The 24,480-nt window shown below is 39.2% G+C and overlaps 1 protein-coding gene across 1 annotated transcript in view; it reads left to right on the forward strand.

Annotated features, from left to right (window-relative positions):
* Window positions 1–3,568: 3,568 nt before the first annotated feature.
* The window catches only part of LOC119893721 (copine-8-like), a 60,752-nt gene continuing 39,840 nt past the window's right edge, over window positions 3,569–24,480 (forward strand). The window contains exons 1-4 of the mRNA XM_038706051.1: window positions 3,569–3,849; window positions 17,186–17,226; window positions 22,191–22,237; window positions 23,404–23,507. Coding sequence (XP_038561979.1) covers window positions 3,767–3,849; window positions 17,186–17,226; window positions 22,191–22,237; window positions 23,404–23,507 — 275 coding nt within the window. The 5' untranslated portion in view covers window positions 3,569–3,766. The remainder of the gene's footprint in view (window positions 3,850–17,185; window positions 17,227–22,190; window positions 22,238–23,403; window positions 23,508–24,480) is intronic.

A 24,480-nucleotide genomic window follows, 5' to 3' on the forward strand; every position in this document is an offset into this window, starting at 1 on the left:
TGAAAGGCTCAGACACCGTGTGCAGAACACATGTACACTATAAACAAAAACATTTATAGGCAGTGAGACAGCAAGACAATAGTGAAGCAAAATGATTAATAGATTAACAGAAGACTAGTAGACTAACTGATGTAAACTGTGCACTCCTTGGTCCACAATAATCCTGGTTTCTGCAGGACACCCACATGTTTTAACCTGCTGCAGCAGCAGCAGCAGCAGCAGCCTGGCTCAATTCGGTTATTCCAGATTATATTTGTCTAATCTGCATCAAATAAGGATACAAACGAGGTCTGAGGGACTAAGTAAGCCCTGAACCTGGTGTTTTAAACCCCCAAACGATGAATGTTTGGGGGTTTAAAAATTTATGTTAAATGAGATACTGTTCAAGACATTCCTTCCACAGTATTCTCAGTTTTTCCTGAATTACTTTTAAGTTATAAACCTACAGTCAACAGCCACTTTATTATACATGCATGTTGAAATTTGTGTTTAGGAGTGAAATGCCTTGACATTTCTTGGACAGACTGTCATTAAATGTGCCACAGCTATCCATGTTCCCCAAAAGATGAATTTTAATAACTTTGATGAGCCTCTGTTTTTCCATCTAGTGCCAGCAGGTCGAAATTTAAATGTGTCCAATACTTTAGTTTTATGACCAAATACCTGTAAAACATAAAGACATAACCATCAGCCTTACCCAGGGACGGACTGACCATTGTGGCGAGAAGAGAGTGAAAGAGGAAAAAGATATGTGTGATGCCGAAAAAAATAAGATTTAAGAAGAAAAAAGTGTTGGCATAAGAGGCAGCTAAATGTGCCAAATTAACTGAGGAATCTCTGTATGTTTTTATGTAGATTAACTGTGGAGGTGATGCACAGAAACAGGGTGATGATGACCCCAGTGATGTTGATGAGGAGGGAGAGAAGGGACAGGAGGAGCAACAGGAGGAGCAACAGGAGGAGAAGGTAAATGGAACCAGACAAAACAGTGAAAGGTAAAGGAGCAGTGTGTTTTTAGAATTAGAGAATGGATTATTGTCACATTTATTACAGATGTTCTTCTCGCATTTGTAACTGTACAATCAGTAAAAGCAGCCAGGGGAAGCTGAGCCAGGGGAGAGGCCTAGATCAAGATGAGCAATTTGATTTTTATGCAAACCCATACACACTGCTTTATTTTATGGGAATGTGTTGTAGTTTTTGAGTATATTTAAGTATTTTAGCCCTCTGACTGACTCAGGCTTGCCTGACCTGGTCTTGTTCAGTGCAGAGCTGCCTTGCTTATACAAACTAAAGAGGTAGGTGTCATCCTGATGTTTATTGAAGGTCTTCAGTATAATCTGATTCACTGTATACAACAAAACATTAATACGTATTAAAATAACTGCAAAAAATAGTTATGCCCGCCTAAAGGGCGCTCGCATAAAAGGCCTCTCCGTCTCAAAGTCCCGGGCTGACTTTTAGTCTCAGTACATCCCTGGCCTTACCTGTAGCATACTTTGTGTTTAGTGCTAATTAGCAAATGCTATCACACTAGCATGCTAAAATAAGGCAAGTTTCTGAAGTTGTGCCTGTTTTAGAACTAAAACAAAGATGGCCGCCGGCCGTTACCTGCATAGAAGCCTCAACGGTTGGGTGACCAGACATCCCCGTTTTCTGGGGACAGTCCCCGGTTTTGGTGGCCTGTCCCCGGAAATATCCCCGTTTTTAACTGTGTGTTAATCATAGACTGTAAAAGGTGTTAACGGACCTGAAATCAGATTTTATGTGGCCAGAAACTGATGCGCAGCATATAACGTTACTGCCCAGTTTCTTTACGCATTATCTGGATCAAACAGCCATAACGTGCAAATAAACATCACTTTATGTCGCAAAGGTATGTCTTTGTGATTCTTTTAACAGAATAATCACAATTGTGGCCAAACAAGTGTTTTTTATAGCATAACCAGGTCTGACCTTTACGTGATTGTAGGCTATAGAGGGTATGCGCATGACGTCACAGAACGCAGTTACGCTCACTGAGTGGCAGAAAGACGAGCAGCAGCAGTGTTAGCTTGAATCAGCTAAAACACAAACAACACATCTAAAATGGGAAAGAGCTGGATCACTGTCGAGTCTGACTGCCTTTAATTTGAGCAAATAATCACTTGTTTTACTCCCGGTTTGCTAAACGCAGCCATGGTTACAGATGTTTTGACACTCAGTCCAGCGTGTTCCGGAAGAGGAAGTGACATGAACGCAAACCCTCTATAATAGATGCCTGTTGCTGCCGATGGAATATGTGTTTGTTAGGCGTATACGTCTAATATCCTTTTTTAGATTTAGAAAACTGAATGTATCCTATAATTAACATGACTTACTGCTGAGTTATATATAAATTATCCTTATTACTCTACATTATTTAACTTGCTGTGTACCAACCAATCCAGTCCTTTTTACATGTTAAAATACCTTTAAATGGCCTAAACAACACATAAAATGCAGTATTCCATTTGCCTGAAAGTGATTGAAGCCTCTAATTATTGGCAGTAAGGTTATTTCTTCCATGAAATGACTTGATTATATTCATGAGGTTTATATTTGACAGATTATAACTCACCTAGTACTTTTTACCTCTCAACAAACAACACATAACATACAGTATTCTACTTGCCAGAAACCTGATTGCAGTCACTTGACTGAAAGGTAGATTCTGCCCTGAAATTACTTCATTATGTTCATGAGGGTTATTTTTGATAGATTATAACTCACCTAGTACTTTTTACCTCTTAAAATACCTTTAAATGGCCAAAACAACACATAAAATGCAGTATTCCACTTGCTAGAAAGTGACTGCAGCCTCTAGGCCTACTTATTGACTAAAAGCTATAGTTTCTGTCTCATTTCATATATAATAACATTATATTTTTTAATGACATACTGACCACCAAACCAAAAATGTCCCTGGTTTTCATTTCAGAAATCTGGTCACTTTACTCAATGGTTAAAAGCATATTTTGTAACTGTGTGAAGGAAGACAGTTTTTTTCATGTAGATGTTTAAACTAAAGAGTATTGTCAGAACAGCAGTACGTTTTTCAACGACCTGCTAGGGTTTTCAAAAATTGACGATATCTATTGACGATATTTAAAAACAAAACAAAAACAACGATTCACCGCTTTAACTCATCTCTGTGACCCGAATGCTAAACCGTATGGAGCTAAACTGTGCCAGCCTCACAGAGCCACTAGCATGTTTATCCTGTATACATCTAACATATTTCTCTGCGTTTTTCAGTTGATTTTTAACTCATTATTTCATAACCCAGCCCTAAACTAAACTACACTTGACCATTTTAATCCCAAACAATATCATCTCCAAAACCCTAAACTCATTTAAATCATCACTCATCTAAAGAGAAAGGAGAAATGATCTTTCATCTTTGTCAAGCTATTGGGTCCTTACATGTCGATACGTAGGCTACTGTACACTCTCTGTGTTCGTGTGTGTGTGTGCGTGTGTGCGTGTGTGTCTCTATTCCCTCCCCTCACACCGTCCTCTCTCCTCCGGAGCACCGAGGCGCACTGAAGACGCGACTTCGGCGCGCTGCAGCTCCGCGTCCGCGTTTCTCTCTCCGGTGCTTCTCGCTTCCAGAAACAAACGGCTTGTTATCTTCTCCTTGTAAGACTTGCTGTTTATTTCCCCTGTTCTCTTCTGTTGGTTCCTCTCATGTCGCCGTTAAGGCGCTGGATACGGGGCGATTTGTGATCGACCAAGCGGCAGCTCGATGAATATGGCGTGTACAGGGGACGCAGACCCTTTCACCGCTGCGATACCTGCCACCAAAGTTGAACTCACGGTTTCTTGTAGGTGAGTAGAAACTGCTGCTGGTTCCTACCAAACTGTCTGCTGCTGTTAGAGATACAAAGAACATGTTTATATATGTTAAACTGATCAATAGTTATTTGACACTTGACTGTTGGTTACCAAGATGCATGGATGAGAGTAAATGCTGTATGAAAGTCCGTTCGCGCTCCTTGATATTGCAAAAATACAGTTTATTTTCACTGATTGTAGCTTTAAATGCATCATTATAAGGGTCAGGTTTCTCATTGTATTGGGAAATGAATGATAATACAGGGACTTAAATGGAGAGTTGGAGGGAAATACAGCTGATTCTGTGCGTCTGTTTGCAGCATTTTGCCATTGAATGGTCGTCAGATGGAGGTCGGAGTTGGCTGTCTTTACTGTAGGCTACTGTCACTTCTCCAGCTCTGATACAGCTGCCACATGCAGAGCAGATCATTTATGTAGTTATATTCCACAAACTTAGATTTTTTCCCCCTCAGGATCATTTTGAGCGTGGAGACTGGATGAAGCAAGCCTGGACAGTGTGTTTGGTTCAGATTGTGGCAGTGTTAGTAGTGAAGCAACATCCTCTCCACTCCTTTCTTACTGTAGCACTAATAGGGGTATACTGTAGATGAAGATAGAAAGTGAGGGATTGGGAGGGAGGAAGTCATTTCTGGAAGCTGCAACTTGAAGATAAGACTCGCTTAACGTAGGCACCCCCAGTCAAAGCTTGAATATATTTTATACTATATTTATTCATCCCAATTTTCTGGATCTATCTGTCTTCTGGGAGTATACAGATAGGTGACACATTAAGGTAAAAATAATAAGGTGTCTTTGTAAGCTTTTTATGCACCACAAGCTTCCAGAACTACCTCAGTGTAGGGCTGCAACTAACAATGTATTATTTGATTATTGATTTATCTGCTGTGATGAAAATTTGATATTTTACTGTGTTTATTGTTTCACCCTGCATGCTTCATTATTATAGACCATCTAGACGTCTTTTCGGGGTTTTATTCTTTTCAAAGGGTCATACAGACAAACAGTCTGCAGAGTGTAAGACCAAGCGCCAGTGAAGAAACAGGTGACTTTATATTACTCAGCTATGTTAGGGAGGAAGGGAGTAGGGACCAACTGTCCTGAGATGAAGGCCTATCAAGGACGGTCAGATAAGAAAACTCTCTAACGAGCATCTTTCCCGTGGGAAACTTCACTTAGCTGTAACATAATAAAATGATCAAAAACCACACAGTCAAACATTGGTCTATAATAATGAAGCATGCAGGGTGAAACAGTAAACACAGTAAAATATCAAATTTCTATCACACTGCAGATTATTTTCTTACCGTTGGTCAATAAAATTCCAGAAAGTAGGAATAAATGCTCACCACGTTTTCCTAAAGCGCAACGTGACATCTTTTAATTTACTCCTTTTTGGTTATACAAACCAAACATATTGACTTTACGGTCACATAAGACATCTAAAGCTCTAAAAAATAACATTTGATTAACTCAATAGCAACATGTCTCTCCAAATTTAGTTCCTTGAAAAATATAAACTGAATATCTTTGGGTTTTGGATTCTTGATAGGACAAAACAATACATGTCATCAATACCACAACTTGCACTTTGTGAAAATTATCAGCAGATTAATGGATAAGAAAATTATTTGTTAGTTGCAGCTGTACAACTGTTCAGTGAATTCGCCTGTCCTGTATGGAAGCATCTGCATTCATTCCATTTATTCATATCAAATTTATCCCCCGTCAATTTAATTCAAGACAGTATTGAGATAGAAGACTGTTTTATCTGGGGTTTTGGATATCTTGATATTGTAATTTAGCTTTTCCACTAAATGCTTTATTACAGCAAAGTGTTCACTGTTCACCTCTACCATTTGATCATAATATCCACACTGTCAATGATCATTTTCTTGTGTGTAAACTAATGAAGGCCCCTTGGGCAGCAACTAACTAATACTTTCATTGTTGATGATTCTTTGAGAATTTTTTGGGGTTTTTGATTTATCATTTTGTCTGTAAAATGTAAGAAAGTACTGAAAATGTACCTCAAAAATTCCTGAAACCCAATGTGACGTCTTTAAATAGCTTGTTTGATCTGACAAATAGCCCAACACCCAAAGATATTTAGTTTAGTACAGAGATAAGCTGCAAATCCTCATATATGAAAACCTGGTACCACCAAGTTGTTGGCATCGATTATTAAAATTGTTGCTGCTTAAATTTCTGCGTATTGACTAATCGATTAATCAACGTCATCTTTAAATTCATCATCCAGCTCTAAAGGTTTAGGACTTAGTTGTGCTTTTAAAAAATCTTGTAAACATGTTTTGAGACACATAATGGATGGAAGAATAAAGATAGAGTTATGTTTCCACTGGCTTAAAATCAGCCAGCTGCTGCAGGAGACCAAGCTGCTGTTGTTGTTTTATGCCGGTCTAAGATAAAAGCCTGATAATGGCTCGACAGAAGAAGTCAGCCTGGTAATGACCTTGAGATCATAGTCTGTGAAAAGGTTTCATCCAAAATGAGGAAGTCACCATCTGGACAAAATAATTGTTCTGTTGAAATGCTGGCATCATGAAAAAAAAGCTCTTCTGTTAAAAGTTATGAGTCATCAATGTTTTCTTAAAAAAATGCTTGTTCTCATATACATGCGGTCATAATGCATAATCTCTGGCCCATGTGACCATTACTAGGAACACGTTTTGTATAGAAAATTGATGGATGCTCAGTGTGGTGACAAACTGCAGTGACATTAATCCAATGGTAGTAAATGAATTTTGATTCATAGGTCCTTCAAGTTATGGTATGTATTGTTTCTGTCAGATATAACAGCTTGGACAGCTCTTTGACACAGCTAAATGATCTGTGATGGACAAAAAGAGAAGTCACCTCTCTCACAAAAGAGACATGAAACTAGCTATCACTATGGAAAGTTGTGGAGTAGAGATGATTTGTTATTAGCTTTTAGGATCCTTGGAAATGAGAACTGTAGTCTATGATCACTCAACGTGTGTTTCTCACTAAAAAACTTACTCTCAGAAAATTAATTTCTGTTAACCTTAGTGAGCCATGCAGATGGCTACTGATTTACTCAGTAGCAACATGTCTCTCCAGAAACAATGTCCCCATTAACCTGGATAATTTTCATAGGTGCTATTTCTGAGTAGATAGTAGCTCCCATGGTCTACTAGTCTGTAGAGGGGCATTGTCTCTAGAATGACAACAATGTCAATTTTCAATGTAAGAAGCACAAAAAAAATCCTGCTAAACCTCCATTGTATTGAGTTGGTGGCAGAAACTTCAGTGACGGATATCTCAATATCTCGGGGAATGAGACAATACGTATACTAGAGTCTGACCGATAAATCTGCTTGCCGATATTATCAATCATGTTGTATTCAGTCATGTTCAATTCAGTTATTGCATAATTTGCTCTCCTGTTGGCAACAAATCCACCACAAAACACAGCAATCAGCCTTCATTATCTATCTATCTATCTATCTATCTATCTATCTATCTGAATTTACTTTTTAATATCAAATTTCCATCACAGGATACTAACGGACTAGCACCTATTAAAATTGTCCAGGGAAATGGTTACATTGTTTCTAGAGAAACATCATACTGTATGATCGGGGCACAGAAATCTCTCATCTAGCCCAGTGGGTCTTTAAAGAGCATCTTAAATGAGAACTCCATTGATTTTATACCTCAAAATTAGTTTACTAGTCATGAAGAGTACTAATTAGCCCGTGGAAACAGTTGCATAAAGTCTTCAGTGGCTCTGAAGGAGCATTCTCAAGTGTGAGAATATATTGTCTTCTTGGCTTAGTATTTATTTATAACAGAAAGCCTGTGTAACAAACTGAAGGTTTGGGGGTTAACAGACAGTGAAGGTCTGATGAAAGATGCCATTGATTTGCATTATTGGAAATGTATGGTTCAGCATTTCCGGAGCATGACCTATAACTAGAGACTAAAAGACATCTTGGATCGATTTTGACAAAAAAAAGTGTTTTATGTCTGTCTCTCGCACCATTTCACAACTATGTAAGACTAAGAAAAGCAGTAAATTCTCACATCTCAAAACTTAAAAACAATTAATCGACTATAAAAATAGTTAATTTTGTGGATTGACCAATTGATTCACTGACTAATTGTAATGGCTCTAACCTGCATAGCTTTGAAAAAGTTTCACACGCGGCCATTTTTGTTTTAAATAAAACTTTCACTGGATGCACTTCTAGATGAAACATTTACCCTGAATAGCAGTGCTGCCATGTTTTCATCCATATGATGGAGTGTCAGGGATAGTTTCCCCATACATCACATCCATCGCTTAATGGACACATCCATTGCTTAACCATTTAGTTTGATAATTTTTAAACAGAAGACAACAATTAGCTGCCGAGCTGATGGCCGATAGTCGAAACCATCAGCAGCCTCATTATCACAAAATTTACCAGCCCTGAGCTGGTGGGTGGTGTGATTTTCCCACTTTGGTATCTGTGCTTGTCGGCAAAGCTACTGAAGCATTCAGTCTAGATAGATCCCTTCCTTCAGTGAAAGCCCTTCTTCACTCAATAAATCCAAACCATGGCCGCACTCATCACGTGTGTAGTCAAGCGGAAGAACTGACAGATTGATTAACTCAAGTCCAATATTGTGCATCAGTGAGAAGAAAATATCCCAGTCTGCTGCAACAGCACACAGCCGTTTGACTGATGAGCGCCTATCACTCCTGATCACAAGGCCTTGATCATACAAACACATGCAGATAGAGATTAGTTTTGTGCATGGATGGTAAACTATGAGCCAGGAGGGCCTTTAGAGCAGCAGGATCAAATGAGCCCTGCATACGTCCTCGGAGAATGTTTGTGCACAAAGATGACGGTGTTCACGTCGGTGTGGCTGTCATCTGATCTGAGCGGTCCACAGCGGAGAGATAGCCGTGACCTTTGTGCACAAAAGGTTTGGAAGTGTTTCCCGTTGAAGAATTGACGTGTTATGAAGTGGCTGTATTGAAGCTGGACGCTGACCTGCTGATAGGTCGGTCGATGTGTCACAGCCGATTTTGCACTCTCCACAAAGAAGGTGAAGAAAGAGACAGAAAGACTTGTTGGAGCAGAGAATGAATCCTGCGCGCATATTTCTTATATTTCCATAGTGTACACAAACAGCCAACATCACTGCACCATATAAACAGGTTCATCCGACAGAATAAGGATGTATTTAACATGTATTCAGTGTTTGAATGCTACAAAAAGGCCCTGCTGTTGACTAATGCATTGATTCTAATGCATTGATTCTAATGCATTGATTCTAATACATTGATTCTTTAGTAATTAGTAAGTAATTGTTTGTCCATAAAAGGTCAGAAATGCCAATAAGAAGTTAACAGAGCTCAAGGTTTACAGAGCACTGGGCTTACCTTCTGTGGTCTGACCAACAGTCCAAAATGTAAATTCACACTTATAATAAAAAGGAGAAAAGCAAATTTGAGAATCTGGAACAAACAAATGTTTGGCAATTTTGCTTGAGAAATGATTATCACATTTTCTGGCGATCAACTAATTGATTCACAACTCATCATTTCAGCACTGCTACATTTAAGTAGATATGCTGCCACAATCTCAGAAAGGGACTTCTATTGTTTCCGATTCCCATTGCCCAAGAAAAATAGTATTAAGTATCTGCTTCATAACACACACCTGTCCAGCAATTATTGCCAAATGCATTTTTTGTAATGTTTATTTTTATATTTATTTTTATTTTTATTTTTGTTGCTAGAAAGCAACACATCATCCCATCCTCAGAAACCCTGTTTTAAATCTTAATGGCTTTTAACAATGGTTCAAAATTTTTGACTTTGCCATCTTTGGCGGTAGTATCAAAAACAACAGCAGTGCATATTGTAACTGTAAACTGTAAACTGTATTACAGTGTGGAATTAGACACACATTCTGACCTTAACTCAAATAACATGGAAGATGAACTTAAGAGACAACAGTATAATACACAAAATAATTTTATTGTTTGACCCGAAGATTGTTTGTATGGTGCCAACCCTTCTATATTCTGCCATCTCAAAAGATCCATTAGTGCATTTTGGGAAACAGAAACAAGCAGTAGGCCAATATTATGATGGCAGCAGTGCCTCATGCATTTGTAACATTAAGCAGAAATTACAGCATAAACGCTTTGCACCTGAAGAAACGTACCCAAGTAAGAAGTTGGCACAAAATTATTCGTTTAGCCATGTGTACATCATATACCATATTTACTTAACTATAGGGTGACCAGATGAACAGTTTTGCTTAAAAACGTTCTTTAAATAGCTAGTATTCTCAAACTTTGCTGTTTTCCCTCATATTGTAACATGGCTGCTTTCAGTTAGTGGTTCATACTTGAGTCATAGTCAAATGCACACTTTTAAAAAACACTGTCTTGTCATGAGCAAGAGTGAATTCAGAGCAGCGAGCACCTATAATTAGGTGCAGAACATCCTCTAGGTACAGTTTGTTTATGTAATGTATCACTTTTTTCTTTATCTTTCTTGTTTCATACCTGTTTCATACATTTCCGCTCTGTTTCATATTTCTCATTAATTATCAGGTAGATATGTTGACTACTAACTTGACTACTAAACAGAAGTGAAATAAAATGAGACTAAACATATCCCCCGTTTTCTACCACTTCACCCTCTCAGTGTTGCTTCACCTTGTAGCTTTGCAGCCTAAAGTGTATTTGTCTTTTACAAATCCTCCACCATTTAGGTGGAACAGAGCATAAAATCAGCAGATCAAGCTGGTCTCATGTGGCGCATCCAAACCACAGTGGGGGTCATGCTCAGTAGCTGCATTAATGAGTTTTGGAAGGAGTCATTTGCCCTAATTAAGGCACCAGCCAGCCACCGAAGCTCCACCTGGTTTCCTCAGAGAGCCGACATGGCTCCATCACATTACTAACCACCTCACCTCCTGCCACCTCTGTTCCTCTGCTTTCATCTTTCGCATAACCACTTTCCTCTATCTCTGTGATTGCTGTGGACGGATTTGAAGATATTCTCTTGATTAGTAGGGTTTGATGCCTTTCTGCTGAGCACAATATATGATTTTAATGTGGTTATTTTGCTTTAAGCTTAAAAGAATCCAGGAACTTTAGACTTTCTAAACAAGCTGTGAACACATCACAGTATAAAATACAGCTTTGAACCTGCAGTAATGCTTTGTAGTAAATATACACTATATAACTGGTGTCTGTTTAAGGGATTATTATTTAATTATTATTTTATAATGAGAAATGGTTCATCGGCGTTACCAGGGTGAGCTCATTGTATATTTCTGTACAAAATGTATTAATGTTCACAGTACCTGGTCAGGCAATGATATTTTTTATTGCAGTAGATTGAAGTGAAATAACTTTGCAAATGTTACACTATGCTCTGTCTTGGCTGAGCTGAAAGATACAGATATCAACTTTTACAAATACATACACAGTTTTAGCCTCTTCCACCTTTTGGCTGGTCTATTATTAAAAATGTTGGCTGATTTAGTAATAATAATACAGGTAACAAAGTGCTTTACAACAATCAATGCAAAACAATAACAAGATGAATAAAAATCGGCATCCCACAGTGGTTTCCAACAGTCAATCTATAAAACAATCTATAAAACATAAACAAGTTAATACACAAATAAAGGAAAAATAGAATAATAAAACTTTTTTGTAAAAATGTGTCTTAAGAAGTGAGATAAAATCAGGGACAGACTGAGCCTGATCTCATCTGGTTAATTGTTCGAGAGTGTAGGGGCCCTGACAGCAAAGGCCCTGTCTCCTTTGGTTTTTAGTAGCCTAAACCTTGGAATAACTTGCAACGCACAGATCAGAGGATCTCAGTCTGCGTTCTGGCTCCCAGGGGGATAAAAGCTCAGAGATACAGGGAGGGGCCCATGCCTGGCTTGAAAAGTAAATAAAAGCATTTTAAAGTCAACCCTAAACGACACAGGCAGCCGGTGCAAGGATGCCTGTGAGTGGTGTGGCCACAATTTTCGCAAGTTAAAAGTCAAGCTGAAGCGTTTTGGACTAATTGTAGGCGATGAATTGATTTCAGACTAAGAAAGGTATATAGGGAGTTACAATAGTCGAGGTAGGTAGTTTGCCTGGGTTTGCTATGATTTAGCGTAAAGAAATAACAAATTAGTTTAAATATTTCACTCAATGAAAGTGTGGACATGTGTCCTCAAAGTAGTTGTTTAAAGTTATGGAACACGCAGGTACAAAAATCTGTGATACTGTCAAACAGTGAGGGGTATTTTTAGGTAACATTATGGTTTCAGTGTTTCAAGCAAAATATTCACAAATGATGTATATATGGTATGCATAATTTTTGCCACAACAGTTAGTAAGATGTTTATGACAGAAGAAAAAAACTGCACACTGTGATTGATCAGTATTTCTTAAAAGTGAATTTGAGTAAATTAATTAATCTGTCTTCAAGGGAACGTAAATAAATCTTTAATTCGACAAAGGACCTATATTCCTTTGATAAGTTGAACCAAGACAGATATTGTAGTCTTGCAGCACATTTATTGAAATTAAATTACAGTGCAATTGAAACAATAATTTAAGTAAATCATGAACCAAATAAACACCATATTCTGATTATATAAATAGAACTTGCTCTTGGTTTAAGTGGGTGTAATTTAGGGCAATATTAAAATATCATGAGAAAATGAATTTGTCGACCATCAGCTATGCTGCTTATCCTTTGGTAGCTCTTTCTTTATAATCTCTGGGTAATGTTAGGTAATTTTGGGCAATGTTGCAAACCAGTGAGCATGACTGTTTCAGGGCAATATTGTTATTTTTGCATCAATATGATAATTAATTTGCTCAATTCATTTTAGCTCAAAAACAAACACTGGCTATTTTATCCAGAAACTGTTTCTGAATTGAATTTTCAGATAATTTGACTAAACTACAATATACTATGAAAGAGGATTTTACCCATACTGCTCATACTTAGTGTCATTGCAGTTGGCAATAGTTTCAGAGCTCAGAGGGGATCAAGTTTAAGGTTTCAATGTAATTTTGTAGAAGACTGTTATTCCAAAGTTGCTCCAACAGTCATTATTAATATCTGTTCTCAAATTTACATGGACTGCTGATGCTGTGACTTTCTCTCAGTGAAGAAGGATTCCTTAAGTTCACAACACTTTCCCTTGAACACTAATATAAACACACACTGAGCATCTGAGAAAATCGTTGAGAGTGTCTCAGGTGCTTCAAAATGTGGATTGATCAGGACAGCTCAGAGTTTTCTTCAGACTCAATTGACCTTATTGATCTGGTGTTATCCTCCCAGGAGGACGAGGTTGTGCTGTTCATTATTGGGCCTTCTTTCACAGCAGGGATCTCTTTATCAGCTAGTTTATAGCTCCACAGACAACTGCTATACTATATAAGATAGGAGTGACTACCCACACTGCGATCTGGGCCTCTCTAATTTTAAGAAGCGAGAAGGCCATGAGGTTTTCTTACTGAGAAGGTTTCCTGGCTACTTGTGATCCTGTGGAGTCCGGTGAACGGAGGCTGGCAATAACACTGCCAGGGTTAATGCTTCCAATCCTACCGGGGCCACCCATGCTAAAAATGTAGGCACTCACATCCATCTCATAGCAGTTTTAAGTAAGTAAGAGGAAGCTGAATGGTTGAAAACTGTTGCGGAAAGTGGTGATGGCTGTTTCAGAGTTAGGATTTGATATATATTGTCTCTCTCTAAAGGTATATGATCCTATTTACTGGTGAAAATAGAAATGCCACTTAATGTCGCACCAGAGCACCAGTATCTTAGACCAAAACAACCCTGCTCTTCAGCCCTCCAGACTCCATTGAGAACATTTATCATAAAAAAACAATTCATCAACTCACCAAAACTGTCTTTGTTAGTCTTTCTACTAACAATCACCAACTCTGGTTGGGTCAAAATAAACCCTTAATTCACCGAAATATTCTGGCACTATGCCTTAGCCAGTAGCCGCGAAACAGGCAATAATGGCTCAACGTAATCCTTGGGGACAAATGTGTCTGATAAAGTAGCTTACGTGCACTAAAACTGCAGCCGTCACCATTAGTTAGATAGTTTGTGTTAAACAGCAACATTTAATTTGTTGTTTTTTGTTTAAACAGAAACAGCCATTATGTAGCTCTCCCTAGCCACCAGACAGCATTTAGAAAAAAACAATAATTTAGCTCAAGCTCATTTCCAAGTCATGTTGCTATTTTCCAGAATGTATTTGCCATCTGCCACCTTGGCTTCAACTAGTTTCTATTTATATAAAATATAAAGTAAAATCTGGACTGGCGACCTTGTCCAGGGTGTACTCCACCTCTCGCCCGATTTTGTCAGATTAACTCAAAACAAACACCCCTGTCTCAGTACAAAGGTGCTTGCAGAAGCTTTTACTTCTTTACTTGCTCTCAACATCTCATTATCTAAGGAGTACAGAACTGGGGTTCTACTTTTAATACTATATGGCAATGGCCACAAGGCAAATGGTTCATTATATGGACTGGATCTTTGCTTTGAATGCATCAACTTCTCTTTTTCTGATATTTGCTGGAAAAATTATGAATAAAAACGGGGAATAATACATCATTAAAAAACAAATAATAAGTGATTTCCCCAAGCCCACACTCACTCTCAAATCCCATTTGATCCTCTTTCAATGTCTGGTTGCAAACCTCTGAAGGCAAGCAATGTTTTTTTTAGAGAAAACATCTTGAAAAATTTCATCTCAATTGCTCTCACAGATGTCCCCCCTTCCCTGCCTTTCTCACATACAGGTATTTAAAGCTCCGGCTGCCATGTTTAGGTGGCTGTGATGTAACTGGTGGGATTTCAAATGTAATTCTGGTGTCGAGGAGGGACTGCTCTCGTAAATGTTTGATGAACAACGAGGCACTCTGCTCGGACCGCTCAGATGCTTCCCGTGCTTCCCACGTTGGAAAGGGCTTTTTAAAGAGTCAACCGTCTCTATCAGGGCCACGTGGAGGTCCTAGGGTGCGCATGAATCAGACGGTGGTTACGATATAAGTGTGTGCGGTTCTGCCAGCACTCACACACATACAGTTGCATCCTGTCTTTCATACACTCCTTACACTCATTCTTTCTCTTCCTTCCTTCATTGGATCTTATTCCCTGCCTCCTCACATACTCCCCTGGGAGCCAACACTACAGTATTGCTTTTTATTGGACATTTATCCCAGTTGGCAGGTGAAGTTGGGCACTTCTCACTCCTACACAATCTCTCAGACCTTCCGCCAGTCATAAACACAGCCCCAGTATGACTAGGCCCGATTCCTTCACTTATTATCATTTATTTAAGGTCTCAAAGGCAGGGGGAAAGCCGGTGGGCGTGCCCTGACAGCGAGGCAGCAGAGCGTGGCGTTTTACCATCTGGGCCACACTGGGATCAGCACAACACGAGTGCCTGATCTAGATACATCACTAGCCATCAACGGCTTCAAGACACTCGCTGCCTGTCATACAGAACAGGACGGGCGACAGAACGCTCGCCCCGCAGCTAGCATGATAGCTGGAGCTTCTCCCCCCCTCTCCCCCTTCGTCTCTCTCTTTCTCTGTCAGCTGTAAGTGATGCTCTACAAAAAATATCCCTTTTAAGTATCTCAAAATCACACTGTCGGCTTGGAAAGTGGCTGCAAAAAGTTTGTTGTGGCTCTTACTTCATGAAGCATGATGGCTTAGTTCAATTTATGCGTCAAAAATCCTTAGAAAATTTTCAGACCTCTTTCTCCAGCATAACTATCTTTTATTTTTGTATGGCAAAATAATATCTTCTGTCTCAATAATCATGCCGACTGTGGGTGGAAGTAGCATAACATTAACGTAGAGCTACAAAACATCTTGGGGCGGAGGTCAAGGTGGATAGTTGTGTATCCAAAACGTCTGACTTCAAAACACAAGGTTGCCGTTTGATCCCTAACCTTAACCAACCTTAGCAAACCTTAACCTAAACCATATAGGTGAAAATCATTTAGAGAATTAGAGTTAAAATGTTAGAGCTGCAAAATATTACAAGTCTGTTTTGTATAGGCCTACATCTTCACACTTTATTACTATTGATCACCTGACATCTGTGTGCTGACAAGGACATAATACTCATAAACATCTTGTCGTACAAACATTATAATCACTTCACTGTCTTTTTATGTATGAAGTTTGTTAGCCAGGACAGCTTCCGGAAGAATGGTCCTGAGGAAAATACCCATTTGCATCATGGGTAGCTTTGTTGAAATGGGTTGGATTCAATTTTAAGGTGTTTCCCATTATTGTGCTCACTGAATCAGTCTTCTGATTTGACATGTCTTTTAATAGAGTTTTATATTTATACATTTTATGCCTGTATTACCTTTTGATGTGGTGCAAAATACTTTCAGCTGCTCCACAACAGTAGATTTTTGGGTAACGTATCCTGTTGGACTTCCTGCCGATCGCCAATGCACTCATATTATTTAGTCTTTCTGGGTTATCGCTATGAAAGCTTTATGGGATTTTAATGTAATATTTGGCAGGAGTACAAGCTGAGTGAGTGAGTGAGTGAAGGGTTTATTTCAGCCCCTTTGGGTGGTGTCAGCCTCATCCCTGTCTTCCTTTGCTACCGCCTCCTGAGACATGGACACTGTAAGAAAATGACACACAGTTAAAACCACAAAGGCCCCCCCACTGACGTCACAGGCCGGGTTTCCCTTTCCTGAGTCTGAGCTGCTCCTCTGTTTCTTTCTTCTCGGGTCTTAGGCAGATGTGACTTGTCGTCTTGTGTGCATATTTAATTCCTTCAGAGCTGTTTAACCGTGGAGTACCTCAGTGGTGCCGAGCATCTGCTCTGTGATGGGACTCTTTGGTGCATTTATCCCTCCCCATGCAAAGAGCAAAGACTAGAGTGTCATGTAAATTTGATGGCAGCCTCCACTGTTGTTGCTGGCACCCAGGGACTGCAAAAAAGTGAAAAATAGGTCCTCTCCTCCACCTGTTTTCTCTGTATGTTTGAAATATAAATGAGCTCCACTTTATGCCTGATTTTATAGTCTGTTTAATGTGACTGCCTCAGTGACTGGATGAAATGGTTTTTTGTTAATCAAGTCAGAAGGATTATGGCTAAGCAAGTTGCCTGTGTCAGTGAGGGAGCTAATTAGGCCAGGTTTAGTGATGTAATAACTTTGTAGTTCCACTTTCTTTGTTGAAGTGGGCTGTGCAACTAATTTTTATGTCAACGTGTGTCTTTGTATTCTTGTTTTTCAGAAACCTGCTGGACAGAGACACGTTCTCCAAGTCTGATCCAAGTAAGCTTGTCTCCCATCAATCACACACACCAGCTCCCAGCAGACCAAACACACATACAGGCACGTGCACATTAAATTCTGCAAACAGAAATAGCCACAGACAAACATCCACCACATGCAGGCAGATTTTAGATGTACAAACACAGGCTTGAATGCACATGGACACACACACACTCACACTCTGCCTCGCCTGTGTGAATCAGTACACATTTGCATATGTCGGGGGTCGTATTCGTCACTGTTCTCTGCTCCCAACGTGAGTGAGGGGAACCAGATCATCCTCACACAAACCATTCAGTTGTCTTCTACAGATTAAAGGCCACTCACACAGACATGTACTGTACACACTCCTTACTCCTTTGACAGCAGGGGTTCAATTTGGCACTTGGTCCAGTGGTTTTTAAAGGCCCAGTCTGTAAAAATGAAGAGTTCTCATTTTTGAGAATCGGTTTGTGTTTAGCTAACATGTAAACAGTGGGGCTGGGTATCAAACCTTAATTCTCTTTTGACAACCTCTTTGCTGATCAGCCAGAAACTTAACCTCTTTCTTCTAAGTGGGAAGGAAAAAGAGAGCGCCCACCTTCACTGCAGAGTGAGACATTATGTTCATAAAACATTACATACATAAGCTTTCATTTTTTATGCAGCCAGGTAGAACATTGAGGTCGGTCCGTAGCACCTCTTTCCTGACCACCTTACCTACAGTATGCCTGTCAAGCAAATCGTGGAAGATGGCAAGCTATGATTGGTTGGAATCGTCTAATCTGACACAGTGACCAACTCAAAAGGGAAAAACATTGTACAGTCTGATCCTGGGATTATTCTTTAGTCAATCATTTCTGGCCAATCAGGCCAATTTTAGATTTTGATTTAGGCATGGAATGGCTGCTTGTGTTTAGACATTTAGCATTTATGAATATAGAGAGAAAGATTATAGTCCTTATATTAGTAGAAATTGAAAAAGGTGTTGTTCAGGTGTTGGTACCAAAACTCTCTTATCTTGTCAGTCTGATTGTTGAAAGTGAAACCAAGCCTGACTAAATGCTGCTCCTCTCATACGTAGACAAGCACACGTGCACACAAGCTTGAAGATTGTAGAGTAGTTCCTTGTTGTTTTTGTCATGCCTGCTTTGTTTCCTGTAACAGACTGTGACAGTCCTGTCTTTTAAAAGTCTTCTAAAAATAAACATGAAGAAAATAGTTTCAGTTATGATGAATGATAGATTTGAGATATATATATATATATACACACACACACAAGGGTTTGGTTAGCATGATTTTTTTTCCAGCATCCCCTTGTTCCATTACCTAAGCATTCAGCACTTTGCCACCTGGGTGCTGCACAGCGAACCCAGTGGTGGTTTTAGCATTGGTCGGTGTGTATGAACACATAATTGATGAGCTCCCAGAATTGCGAATTGGACCTTTTAAGTGTCAGGCGGTGGGAGAGGAGGATGAGCATCCCTGCCCGCCCCAACATTTATGCAAGGAGGCACTTGTGCTGCGTCCATGTCTCTGCTCTGCTGACAGCACTGGCCCCAGTCACACAGCATTAGAGCGCCTCAGCAGAGCCACACACACACACACACACACACACACACAGTGCACGCATTCAGGGCCTCAGGCAGGCTCATGCACCATATTCATATTAGCTTATAAAGCTGGACAACAATCCATTTTTTCTGTTTTGTGCATGTTTGCGTGTGTTTATATGAGTGTGTATTTTAGCTGTTGTTCCTGTGGTGCAGGAATGTGGATTTGCTTTGATCAGTGTTCTTCAGCAGTTTGGGAAAGGGCATTTAGCAGACATGAACAATATCTAAGTATGCACTGTCAGTATCTCCTACATTCAAAACAGAGATGGTGTTAGCGGTGTTATTGTCAAGCTCCTTCCCTCATCATCAGCATGATGAATAGGAAGAGCTGAAAGTGTGTCAGTATGGATGGTGAGGATGCATCCTTATTTACAGGTGTGTGATTGATGTATTGCTTTCCCCCCACGCACAATAACGCAATGACCATGTGTCATCCCATGCTTCATTGCAAGATTAAAGGATGACTGTATATTCAAACAGCTGAGCCCTGGCACTCTGAACACTATCCACCATGCAACATATACAACAACCAGACTGACAGTTGGACATCGCAAGTTTAAGCACTTCTGGCACCAGATGCAGGGTAATTAGGACATTTTTTTCTTTGGATTTGCACTTCAAAACAGTGTGACATTTTCAACACAGCTGTGAGTCTGCAAAAATTCCCTTTGTAATAATTTTGTGTATTCTAAAAGATGAAATCTTAGTTTTTTGGTGGTGGAAATGGAATTCATCAGATAGGCTCAGTGATGATTTTCACTCACAGTCACAACTGTTAATGAATCCATAATTAAATCAGTCATTTCATCAGTTGATGGTAGCTCATACATTAACTCAGACATAAATTTACAATTAATTTATTCTGTAATTAATGATAATGCATGTCACCTCAGTGGAAGGTGTCATCTTCATAATCAGATGTCACAAGATTAAGTTTTTTTATTTAGTGTCTGATTGTCTTTGTGTAATTTTTTCTGTGGGCGTCCCTGCTGACAAGACCTTTTATGTTATGCTAGTTTTTATGCTGCAATAAAATAGTCTCACCTTTTGACTTAAATAAGCCTCTGTCCTGTAGATAAGATGTTAATTTCTGTCTTCATCCCTGAAGCTTTTCAAAGTTCAGATCTTTTTAATTTTGTACACAAACAGCAGGTTTGAACGGCATCAAGTCAGAAGTAACACTGTGATTATTATTACTCTTTTTGTGAAGGCAGTATAACTATAAATCATACATGGTAGTTGGGTTTACATATATTTCATAACCTTTGTGGCTGTTCAATGGAAACGTTGCTGAAAATCACATTTATGAGCAATCACAAAGCCTATAATGCTTTTTTTAAAAAAGAGTTTTCACTAGACTTGGTCAGTCTTCACTACTCCCTTTTGGCTAAACACCATTTATGAGGACAATATAATTCAGTTTTTTTCCAAGACAGAAATCATTCACTTCAGTATAACCGAACAATATAATAACAATATAATAACACTCTATATAGATGCAACATTTAAAGTATTGAACAAGCACACGTCAACTAACCAAGCATATATCCAACGTAGTGTCCAGTGTTGTTTCTTGACAACTGACACACGACTTTATATAGACTCCCACATAGATGTCTTAATAAATTATTTATAAAGTGAACGGGGGACTTCCTGCCATGTGACGGATGTGTGTGAAAACAGTGAAGGCTGCTAGAATACTAATGTAATTTTCCTCCGTCATTTCTCACCGCTGTTATTCCCTCAGACAAAATGTACTAATACGACACATGTTGTACTGTAGAATTCATTAACACTGAGCCTTATGGCTATACCAGCCATTTACAGGCCACAGCATACATCGGTTGACAATGCCAAAGGTTTAGGCTTTACCTAAACCCCAGGGAGTCCAATTCATCCATTGCATCATGCAACTGTGCACTAACAATAGCTACTTCAGTTCATTCAAGTTAAAGAAATAGTTGGACATTTGTAGAAATGCACTTATACACCTGCATCTACGTGGGTTCTCTCAGGGTGCTCCGGCTTCCTCCCACAGTCCAAAGACATGCGGACTAGGTTCATTGGTAGGTGTGAGTGTGACTGGTTGTCTGTCTGTGTGGCTCTGCGATGGATTGGCGACCTGTCCAGGGTGTACCCCGCCTTTCGCCCGATGTCAGCTGGGATTGGCTCCAGCCCGCTGCGACCCTGTACACAGGATAAACGGTTGACGATGGATGGATGGCACTTATTCACTTTTTAACCCAGAGTTAAAGGAGAAGATTGATCCAACTCGTATGACTGTACGGTAAATATGAAGGTCCCGCCATCAGCCAGTTAACCCATAAGCATAGCACAAAGACTGAGAACTAGTTTGGCTCTGTCCAAAGGTAACAAAATCTGCCTATACCAGCACCTAGTACGCTACGACAAGGACAGACAGAGGTTGTTGTTGTGGCCTTTTAGAGTTAGGGATTATTGTTGCTCAGGTGGAATGACTTGGAAACAGGTTGCTCTGCCTTCCTCATGAGGTGTATTTTGTTATGCTTTAATTTAGTAAATATCCACTTAGTAAATACTTAGGCTTAAGTTTTAACTGCTGGTGCAAGCAGCGCTTGGTAATTACTACAAACTCCAGTTTACCAAACAGGCATATGTATATTACCTTTATTAAATCAGATAATATCATTTAGATCAAGATCTCTTTTGCAGGAGAGACCTCGGACAGCAGAAGAAATAAGAGAGATAAGACGCACAAGAAAACATAATAACATACTGTATTTTGTCACAACACAAATATCCAAAACATACAGAATATTCTGTTGACTTTCGCCAGGAATATGTGGTTCAATTTGAAAGATTTTAAAGAATGTCTTACATTAGCATTTCCACGGTTCCACTACTTATGTTTTTATTATATAAACACTTTACCAGTTAAAAGTGATTTCCAAGTGTCTGGTCCCAGGGGTTTTCAGAGTTGTGAGTTGCTGCCATGTGACAGATGTGTGTGTGAATACAGTAAAGGCTACTAGAATGCAAATGAAATGTCATTTTAGTGCCAGCTGATTGCCTAGCTGTGTTTTCACTAGTGGTCCGTCATCGAATGGAGATGCTCGAATGTCAATAAGGAGGACTTTCCTCCACCCACACAAACACTCACTAACCCCATCCTCCCCCTCCCTCTCTCCTCTCCCCCTCTCTGAAATATCATCATGCTGCAAGGCAAAGTTCTAGTGACATTTAATTAGGGAGTTTTCCTCTCATGTTGGGGTCCAGGGAAAGAACACGCTCTCAGCTGACTTCTCAACGTTGTTTGTTCACTGTTAAATACTCTTCAATCAGTCTAATCCTTTCTTGTGTCTCTCCCCTCCTCTGTTTCTAATGCAACAGTTTGTGTGCTGTACACTCAAGGAATAGCCAACAGGGAATGGAGAGAGGTGAGTACAGGGGTGGAGGAATAATTTATAACCAGTGAATACTTCCAAGGAGGTTAAATGGCGGCAATGCAGCATTTCAAGCCATATTGAAGGAATACAATGAGCTTTCTTTTTTTTTTTTTTTTTTTTGTCTTCAGAAATGCTGGGTTAAGCCTTTTTGATCAATGTGTTGGCTTGTATTTATCACATTTAACCCAGCTCATTCTTGTTGTTTTGTTTATTATTTTTGAGCAACTTAGCAGTCACGCACAGGCATTTACTTTCAGAAAGTGTAGAAATGTTTAATGACATTCATGTCAAAAAGAGATTAAATCCTGTTAGTTCCTGGTAAGTATTAGCCAACTCGGACCCAAGTTCTCCAAATTAAATTTATTGTTTATTTATTGTGTTATTCGGGTCGTCTGACAATCTGTCTCTTTCAGATCAGAGTCCATTTCACAAAAGCAATTTGTAAGTACTGTTTATCGGCAGATCACAAATAGTTTACATTTACTGTCTGTTTTACACTGTGTTGCCGAAAGGGCAAATTTCCATATCCTGTAATGTAATGGATAAGAAAGGTTTCTGTCTTACCCTATCTTGATTGTAGTTTGCAGATTGCTGATTAATTTGCAACAGAGTTCTGGCATGCTTGTACATGGGTCACAAGCATTGTCTTAACTAGTGAAACATGCCAAAATGAACTAGAGAAAGTGATCTCACATTGCAAATTGCAGCTTGCATATTGTAAATGTTGTGAAATGGGCTCCAAGTATCATTTGATTCATAAGTTTTTCCATGGGTCCATTTTTAGATTTGGGACCTATGAAGTCCCAATGTCCTACTGGCTAAGGCAATATCACTCAGACTGGCCAACTCAAACTGTTAAATAAGTGTCAAATGATCAAAACATATCAGCCCTGTAAAGCTGTGATGTTCATTCATTTATATGTTACATACATTAAACAGGTTTATCCTGCAGTGGAAGCTCTCGGACTCAGATTTAGAAAACATTGAACCAAAACACTTTGACACTGTGTCAACAGCACAAAGCTATGACAGGACTGTAGTCCTGGATTGTATTACATTTTACAGGGCTTTTACTTTTCTGGTGTCTGGTGTTTTCTGTTTGTTGAATGAGTCTTACAACCAGTAATCACACATCACCTATTTCATTTCTCTTCCAGTTTGGCAGAACAGAAGTCATAGACAACACCCTCAACCCTGACTTTGTCCGCAAATTCATCCTGGACTACTTCTTTGAGGAGAGGCAGAATCTACGCTTTGACCTGTGAGTTAACGATTGACTTATGCGTGTTGGTGCGTGTGTGTTTGTTTTTGTGTATTTGTGTGCTGTGCAGCCGTGGGTGAGAGTGCTGCTTTGTGTGGAGCAAAGTTGAGCTAAGACTGAAATATTCATGGTCTGCGCAGAGGGAGATGTAAGTCTTCTCCCTTTTAAATAAAAGACAAGTTTTTATGCCACTTTTCCACCAGCATTTCCATTTGAATTCATCCCACTCGTACAATACTTTGAGACAAAAGAGGGCCAAGTGCACACAGTGAATCAAACACTTGGCATTTTATGATCCATTTTCAGTATTGGTCATTTCACCTCGGTATCCTTTGAAAAGGCAAGTTTGTCCTCACAGAAGTATATTAATGGGATCATAAAGCTAATTTCCTGCAAAGTCTATTGATTTTAAAGCGATCATGACTCTTAACTAGTGCCTCAATCCATTTATTACATTTTTGTAAAAAGTGTTTAATTAAAATGTTTTCAACATTATTTTGTTTTATAAATTTGAATCATGTTAAAGGACCTCCTTTCAACAGCAGATGCAGGAGATTGCTTGGTCTTAATCCATTTAGACCTAAGTGCATCTTTTGACACAGTTGATCATACAATTTTAATTGACTGCCTTAAGCGTGTGGGTGGCTATCTCTGGGTCAGCACAGAGTTTTCTCACACTATACCACTCAAATCGATGCTCTGTTTAAACAGGAGATTCTTGAGCTACCACAGCCGATAACAAACACCTCTGGGGTCCCTCAGATCTCATTTTGAATCCCCATCAAGTTCTCGCTCTTCATGCTTTTTTACTTTGTAGCATCAGTTGTTAACATAATTTGCAATGTGTATTTTCATTAATATTGAGAATATTCACAGTTGTATCAGTTTGTGACGGACAAGGCAACAACTCAACACTTTTAAAAAGCACATGAATATCAAGAGTTGGATGTTCCTAAACTTTCTAACCCTCAAA

This window comes from Micropterus salmoides, unplaced genomic scaffold (assembly GCF_014851395.1).
Source record: "Micropterus salmoides isolate LMB-PRFRI ecotype aquatic unplaced genomic scaffold, ASM1485139v1 Ms_hic_scaffold_8, whole genome shotgun sequence".
Classification (NCBI taxonomy): Eukaryota; Metazoa; Chordata; class Actinopteri; order Centrarchiformes; family Centrarchidae; genus Micropterus; species Micropterus salmoides.